Source organism: Nansenia antarctica, assembly GCF_963989245.1.
Source record: "Nansenia antarctica genome assembly, chromosome: 1".
Classification (NCBI taxonomy): Eukaryota; Metazoa; Chordata; class Actinopteri; order Argentiniformes; family Microstomatidae; genus Nansenia; species Nansenia antarctica.
Window position 1 is genome coordinate 38,258,151 of NC_137674.1, and position 8,366 is coordinate 38,266,516.

Consider the following 8,366-nt stretch of genomic DNA (forward strand, 5'->3'; position numbering starts at 1 on the left):
TCTCACCCTCAGTTGCGCTGCTTTTCCATCTGTACTGTCTCCGGGTGAAAAAATCTACCCTTGAGGCCTTCAGATTTTCTAGTGAATCCCCTTTGATTGAAGCAAATGGGGACGCTGTTGTTGATGTCATATTCTTTAACCAATCAGATTTCGAGTTTGCCATGTTGGGCGTATTCTTTGACACGCTGTAGCCTTCTAGCTAGCCTAGCTGCCTAGGAGCATGCGTCAATATTTTCACATTAAAATGTATTGGGCGACAGTTAGCATTGTGCCTTCCTGTTTCCCAGCATGCATTGTGTTAGACTTGGAGAGTTATGTTGCATGCATTGTGTTCATACTTTGAGAGTTATGTTTTAAATGTCTTATGCATGTTTGTTCAGTATTGTTAAATTGTAAAAGTAATTGTTTCTGTTGTAAGTGTTTTGGAGAATTAAGTACCGGTTGGTTGACAATGCTATTCAGTTTGATGACCTCAGCGTTAACTTTCATGCTGCTGTCACTGTGGATTTGGGGTGGTTATGTCAATGACATTAACCTTGAATGAGCCTATAGCTCTGGTGTCATGGTGAGGTTATTCAAAGGAGGTTTAATAGGCTAGGTGCACGATCTCACTACTTCCTGAAAGGCAACTGGTATGAACATATCCTGTCTCACTCTATTGGTTTAATTGATTAATCAGCTGTGCACTGTGTGTTCCAACAGTTTACCGCACAGCTGATTAATCAATTAAACCAATAGAGTGAGACAGGATATGTTCATACCAGTTGCCTTTCAGGAAGTAGTGAGATCGTGCACCTAGCCTATTGCGGGAGGATAACACTGAAGGCCTAAGTGTGATTGATTGATTGAAAACTTTATTAGAAGATTTGCAGAAGTAGGTACATGACAGTACATATTACATACAAGGTCAACTAACAGGATAAAAACCCAAGAAAGCCACTGGCTTATTTCAATTGGGGTCCTTGATTCTCAATTCATCGTTACATGTAAGACAGACAAAGAAAAAAGAAAAAAGAAAAAAAAAACTAGTACTATCTACAAGATAATACAGACAAATAACTATTACTATCTACAAGATAAAAGTACTAAATTGCATGGCCACTGTTTTATTTGTAATAAGTATTAAATATTAAAAAGCTGTATTGGAGTTGAGCCAGACTGCACGTTTGACCATTGCAACCGTATGGTCTCCACTGAAACCAATATTAATTGTAGGTAGATGTTACCAGTGTGGAGGAGGCTAAAGCATTATTGGTCTGCAGCAGCACAAACGAAAGACCCAAGTCGTGAGAGAGAGAAACTAGTCATGTCCCTATTCAATGTGAAGACCAACAGCGCCACCCAGTGGTATTCCTAATGAACTGAACTAGTCCTCTCTATTAAACTGAACTCCCCTCTTCTGCGCGCTTGTAGAAAACTACGTTTCCCAGACTTGTAGTCTCCTAGCTGCCTGTAGTGGTTGTTCGGGGACGCCGCTGCCACTGTCACATTGTCATTGTGCACAGACCTCTGTGTGTGTGTGGTGCAGCTCATATTCCATGTCGGTGAGATTAGTTAAAGACCTTTGAGATGAATTCGTCGTCGGTTGTTGTGACATTGTTATTGACGGTGGTCGTCGCTTATTACGTGTATGTACCATTACCTGGTGCCATACAAGAACCATGGAAACTCATGTTCCTGGATGCGGCTTTCCGAGTTATCATGCGAGTGGTAAGTGATCAATCGAAATAACATGACATATTATTGGAGAAATGCCACGGATAGATCGTTATTAAAGAGCGGGATATAATAAGAATGTCTGACTGACTGCAGTGCCTTGAGTGTGTTGCAGTCCCGTGTCCCGTGGCCAGGTCTGCCGTGGGCCGGTTGAGCCGGTTACCGCACCACGTCTGACTTAAGTAGCCTACAAACTAACCCTAGTTATAGCGTAAGTATATACTAAATCAAGATTTAGTCACATGTATTGTTTGAAACACTGACACCAAAACGATGACTGTTATCGATATAACGTTAGCTACCAACTTGAGACTACTGACCTCAGTGACCTGGCTGTGGCAGGTTAGCTAAGGTGAGTAGTCTAAACAGTCATTGTTTTGGTGTCAGTGTTTCAAACAATACAAGTCACCTAACGTTAGCTAGCCAGACTAGTTCATAGGTGTGCTGGATTTTGAAATAATAATAATAATGTTCCGTCTTGTTAACCTCAGCTAACCTAGATGGAGACAGACCTTAGCAGACGTTAAAAGTCGTTATTTCAAATATTGCGTTGTGGCAGTTTGTGGACATGATCGGTACACATTCACATACACTTCCTGGATCAACTCAGTAGTTTGCTCTGCTCGCTGATTGGCTATAAAGTTCTTCCATCACGTTTTATGCGACAATGTCTTTTTAGTAACAACTCGCACATTACTAAGTATTTACTAGCTAAGATTGGCAAAAGATTGGCGTGGTGCAACCGAAATTAGTAAACAACTAGTTTGAAACTACCGGTATGCTTTCATTTATGCCTGCATTTAGTAATGACTTAGGCCAAATTGGTGCAACCCAGTAGCTGCTCTGTTATTCATTCACGACACTATAGGGTGTTCACACATGTAATTTTGCTTTCACTTTAGATTAAAATAAATATGTCCATCTCACAGAGAATTTCATGAGAAAAACAATGGTCCAAGGTTCCCCATGGTTCTATCATGTACGGTTCAAAAGTTATCGAGGTTTACCTCTTTACATACACACGTTCTACGACCAGTGGGTGGACTCCCTACTAAGAAACCTGTGACTAGTGTGTAGGATACCGTCTGTGTTCTACTTAACAATTATGGCGTTGTGTGAGATTCACATAGGCTACCTGTGAGACAACACATGACATTGTTACAGAGTGTGTGTGTGTGTGTGTGTGTGTGTGTGTGTGTGTGTGTGTGTGTGTGTGTGTGTGTGTGTGTGTGTGTGTGTGTGTGTGTGAGAGAGAGAGGAATGGCTGTAACATGAGATATTTTCCTTCATTTATATCCATTTAATTCCCCTTCTTTATCTTAACTTTCACCTATTTACATACACACGTAGACTATGCATGAACACACACACACACACACACTGACCAAGCTTACATTGACTAATACACAGTATGACGCAAAGCTGCAATTTGTCCTTTAGAGTTTTGATAATGTGATTATGCAGGGATGGAAACTAGTCTAACGTAAGATGGCTGATTGCACACTCAAACCTTTAGGGATAGTTTACCACACACAGATACACATGGATAATACATGGACGGACACACACACACACACACACACACACACACACACACACACACTCACTTGCACTGTCCACCTTATAGTAGGTGTACAGACTATATGTTGTAGCCTTCTGTAGAGAAGGTAATGGGATCAAGAAGGGAGTGTGTGTGAGTGTGTGTGTGTGTGTGTGTGTGTGTGTGTGTGTGTGTGTGTGTGTGTGTGTTAGTGAGGAATATGAACGTTGTACTTACTTCTCCCTTAGCCTTGACCCTGGTGTTGAAACTAGCTCTGTGTGTTGAGCAGAGCAACAGTCACATGTTGCTACACTGTCCTTGGAGGATTACAAGCTATGGCTGCTTCTCCCTCCCGCGCCACCCTGCCTTCAGCCTAGTCTCTGTTGAAATGGGCCATGGGTTACTGGGTGAGGGGGTCAGACAGACAAACAGACACAGACAGACGAGGAGACAGACAGATGAACAGACAGACAGACAGGTTAGTGGGCAAGGAGACAGACAGATAAAATAGAGACAGACGGACAGGTTAGTGGACATGGAGACAGACAGACAGGTTAGTGGGCGAGGAGACAGATAGACAGACAGGTTGGTCGGTAAGGAGACAGACAAGGTTGGTCGGTAAGGAGGTTTGTAGCCTATCCCCCGGTCCTTGGCTATATCAGTTCATATCACTATAGACCAGTCTACTTGATGACCAATTGTAGATCTGAAAGAAGACTTGTGTATTTGTGTGTGTACTGCATTAACCTCTCTTATTCAATCCTCTCTCTCTCTCTCTCCCTTCTCTCTCTCTCCTCTTTCTCTTCCTTCCTTCTCTTTCTCCCTCTCTCCATCCTCTCTCTCGCTTCACTCACTCTCTCCCTGTCTCTCCACTCTCTCTCTCTCTCTCTCTCTCTCTCTCTCTCTCTCTCTCTCTCTCTCTCTCTCTCTCTCTCTCCTAGGGTGATGTGGTGGAGTGGCTGGGTCTGGGTCATCACATGTGGGTGATCAGGGGGTTTACGGACACCCTTCCTGGTGTGGGGTCGGTTCTTGTGGGATCTGTTATAGGTGGGGGGTTAGGAGGGGGGGTGAGGATCAGCGACCCAACCTTTGATGGCGTCCCGGTCCGTGTGTTCGAACCCCCTGCGGGCGGGGAGGGGCAGCTGAGGAGGGCAGTGCTGTTCTTCCACGGAGGTGGCTGGGCCCTGGGCAGTGCAAGTGAGTGTGTGTGTGTGTGTGTGTGTGTGTGTGTGTGTGTGTGTGTGTGTGTCCGTCTCCGTCCATGTATTATCCATGTGTATCTGTGTGTCCATTGGTGTCCTTGTCCGTGTATATGTGTGTTTGTTTGCGTGTACGTACACATGCATTATACAAATGTGTGAATAAGATCACTCGTGATTGAACCAGTGTCTTGTTTTGCTTTCCCATCTCTCTCTCCCTCCCCCCATCTCTCTTCCTCCCCCCATCTCTCTCTTCCTCCCTCCCATCTCTCTCTCCCATCTCTCTCTCTGCTCTCTCAGAGAAGGGATTTTATGATGAGATAAGCAGGATGATGGCTGATGAGCTGAATGCGGTCGTTGTGTCTGTTGAGTAAGCGCGTCTAACCCTAACCCTCAAACACTGCACTAACAGTATCTCTTTAGTTCTGCTCAGAGACACACCACACAGACATTGGTCAGATTAGGATCTGGAGAGAGACAAGAGGGCACTCATCGATGTCATAATCTCCTCCTCCACTCCCTTACCCACCGAGTCATCCGGGAATACATTGGGTTCACCGCCTGAACAATTCCTGTGTATTACACACACTGTGAATATACACCCAGAAAATACATCAGCTTCAGTAATTACACATTCATCTACAGTACCTGCACTGTAAGATTCTAAATTGTGTGTGTGTCTGTAGCTATCGTCTGGCTCCAGAGGTGCGTTTCCCTACTCAGTACGATGACTGTCTCAGTGCTGCCAAACACTTCCTGTTGCCGGGGGTTCTGAAAGGATATTCTGTGGACCCGCAGCGAGTCGCAGTGTCTGGAGACAGTGCAGGTGGTAACCTGGCTGCAGCTGTCGCACAACAGGTACACACAAACACACACACATTCACAAATATGCCAGTATTTCACACAAATTCATACACTGTATACATGCCTACAGTAGTACACACACACACACCCTAAACCTCTCCCGTCTCTCCCTCAGATCAACACGGACGATAGTGTGAGTGTTAAGTTCAGCGTCCAGGCGTTGATCTACCCTGTGCTCCAGGCTTTAGACTTCAACACTGCGTCCTACCAGCAGAACCAGGTGGTGCCCATCCTCTACCGAGACCTTATGGTCCAATTCTGGCTGCAGTACCTGGGCCTCGAACCCTCCCTGCTGCCCCTCTTCCTGGCTAACAACCACAGCTCCCTCCTCCAGTCAGCCATCACCCCTGACACACGGGCCAGACTCGACTGGACCACTCTGCTCCCGGCCAAACACCGGAAGCACTACCAGCCCGTAGTGGTGGAGACGGGGTCGCAAGGGTTTGTAGAGAAGGTTCCGGGTCTGGTGGACACACGGGCGGCACCATTGTTGGCACCACCGGAGGTTCTGGGTAGCTGCCCACGCACATACGTTCTGACGTGCGAACACGACGTGCTGCGGGACGACGGGCTGATGTACGTTAGACGCTTACAGGACGCCGGCGTCACAGTTACCAGTGATCACTATGATGACGGTTTCCATGGCTGCATGAACTTTGCTTTTTGGCCGTTCAACTTCGACGTGGGGAAGCGGACGGTTAGGGGATACATCAGCTGGCTGCAGGACAACCTGTAGAATGTGTGTGTGTGTGTGTGTTAGTGCAGCATGTATCCGTGCTGCGTGCGTATTAATGTGTGTGTGTGTGTGTGTGTGTGTGTGTGTGTGTGTGTGTGTGTTCGTGCAGCATGTATCCGTGCTGCGTGCGTATTAATGTGTGTGTGTGTGTGTTCGTGCTGCGTGCACTTGTGCTAAAACTGGATGTTAGAATGTAAGAACAGCGCACAAGCACTTCAAATGATCCATCACTGTATATCTTTGCACTGCTTCTGTGTCATTACACTGAGAGGAGACATGTGTTTTTACAGTCTTAAGCAACCCCATAGTAGTGACAGGAAATGTCATATGTTCAGTATTTAGTAACCTTGTGTGTGTTTGACTTTCGTCGTAAAACGCTACATCTACAATCTAAATGTTTGTTTCTTTTCTTTTCTATAAATTGATTGCTGTCATGACCAAAAAATCTTTGATACATATTGAAAGAACATATTATTTACCTACATAATGATCACATTCTTGAAGTTGTAATCAATCGTGATTATTTCAATGTTTTATGATAAATGTAAAATGACCAAAACTTTTACAAATGTATAAACAGTGTTTTGGACTGTTCAAGCTCTTCATTGTCACCCCTTTAGTGAGTCACCCAGTGCCTACTGTGGCCAGAAGGATTGTGGCATAAGTGATAGTTTGGGTTTATTTGGTGGGTCAGATCTCTGCAACAATGATCTGACCCACAATGATTAGCAATATCATAACGCTTACATGAAGGATGGTTTCAAATCCCACAATAAGTACAGATATAGTTTTTACATGTTTTAGTCGACTCCCATTTTAGTTGTTGTTTATGTTGTTTTAGTCTCCACTCTACTCCAGTCATCATGTTTTGAGATTTGTCAGTGTCTAAAACCTCACTTTTAAAACAGGAGGTTTATTCTTTTTCTTTGTAATGTGATTGATGGTTCCAATCCGCCCAATTGTTATTTCCAGTGTTCTCTCCTTCTTCTGACAACCCAAAAGTGTTAATAAAAGAAAACAGTTTTAGTCCTTCTCTTTAGTCTTTATGTGCTTGGGGACTCATTCAAGCCCTTATCTTCTCCCCAGCACATTAAATATACTGTTGGACTTCCTAGAAAAGGAGGAGTGGGGAGGTAAAAGAAGAGGTAGAGGGAGGGAGAAGGGAGGAGAGGAGAGGATGGGGGAGGTAATTTGAGCAGTGGGGAGCGGAGGGGTGGAACTCGGGTCTGGTCTGTTTCAGACTGTTTGGACATAGCTGCTCATCAATCACAGTAAAGTATGATGAAATATGGAAACACCCGGACCCGGAGACGTCTCCTTAAGCCTGAACACACACACTCTCACGCTAAATGTCCATATGTTCATCACACACCCACACATACTGCCAGGGTAGAACACACACACTCACACAACCAACAAAATGAAGGAGAGAGATTGGCGGAGTGCAAAACAAAGATCCGTTGTACTCATTCTAATCTAAAATACGTGTTTGGTTCCTCTCAGACATTACAACATCGCTACACTAGTGACTGTACCCTTGGCTTTGGCCCAAGTCAGGTTTCTTCACTGGAAATCAGTTGTTAGGAAAGTCTGTAGGTAGTACTCCCTCTCGTGGTTCAGTTACAGTATGCTTCTCCACTAACTCTTGGGATGCAGGGATAAAAACAATGGCCCTTTCTCTATTATTAGAAACTCAATTCTTAGCGTCCTCTCCTCCGTCCTCCACTCTCTTCCTTCTCAAAAAGCAATGGAGAATATCTAAGGGGAGGAACCTAAATATTATCCTCCTGTGCGTTTTGAGTAAGAAACGAGTGGAGGACAGAGAAGTGGACATGTGGAATCGACTTTCTGACAAAATACATTTGTTAAGAAAAGACCATGGTTTTGGTCCAGCTGTTGATTCCCCTCTACAACACAACATATCTCATTAGCACTGTGACAGATGATGGAACTTGTTCAATTACATTTGGATGGAGTGGTGAAGCCTGTCTCTAGTCTGAGTGAGTTAATTTAATCTTGTTTAAAGTAAGTGTGTTGTTGGTGGCTTTGCTGTACTGTGTTTTGCTGTCAGTCTCTGGTGGAAGGGGCTAAAACTACTCTGCAAGTAAGTCCCTATTCAGCTTTGACTAGAGCTAAATACATTTGGATTGAGAGGTAAAGCCTGTCTGGTCATTAACTGATCGTTAGGTGGGAGGACCTGCAACCCTGCTAAGTCATCAGCAATTACAGAATCTGCACTTTTATCCTGACAGACTCCTGACACAAGGAGAAGACCAAGACCATGGACCAAGACCACGGAGTCAATCCGTAT

At 44.6% G+C, this 8,366-nt stretch overlaps 1 protein-coding gene across 1 annotated transcript; it reads left to right on the top strand.

The window, feature by feature from the left end:
* The first annotated feature begins 1,508 nt into the window (after positions 1–1,508).
* nceh1a (neutral cholesterol ester hydrolase 1a) lies at positions 1,509–7,081 on the top strand. Its single transcript, XM_080543339.1, has 5 exons — positions 1,509–1,710; positions 4,198–4,453; positions 4,756–4,825; positions 5,142–5,313; positions 5,435–7,081. The coding sequence occupies exons 1-5, from the start codon at positions 1,570–1,572 to the stop codon at positions 6,053–6,055; spliced, it is 1,260 nt and encodes a 419-aa protein (XP_080399465.1). The 5' UTR covers positions 1,509–1,569; the 3' UTR covers positions 6,056–7,081.
* The last annotated feature ends 1,285 nt before the right edge of the window (positions 7,082–8,366 follow it).

Excerpts from the sequence above, each read along its gene's own strand:
- nceh1a (XM_080543339.1), top strand. The coding sequence starts at position 1,570 with ATGAATTCGTCGTCGGTTGTTGTGACATTGTTATTGACGGTGGTCGTC. Across the intron at positions 4,454-4,755 it reads CTGGGCCCTGGGCAGTGCAA|AGAAGGGATTTTATGATGAG; the intron begins GTGAGTGTGTGT and ends CTGCTCTCTCAG. Across the intron at positions 4,826-5,141 it reads GCGGTCGTTGTGTCTGTTGA|CTATCGTCTGGCTCCAGAGG; the intron begins GTAAGCGCGTCT and ends GTGTGTCTGTAG.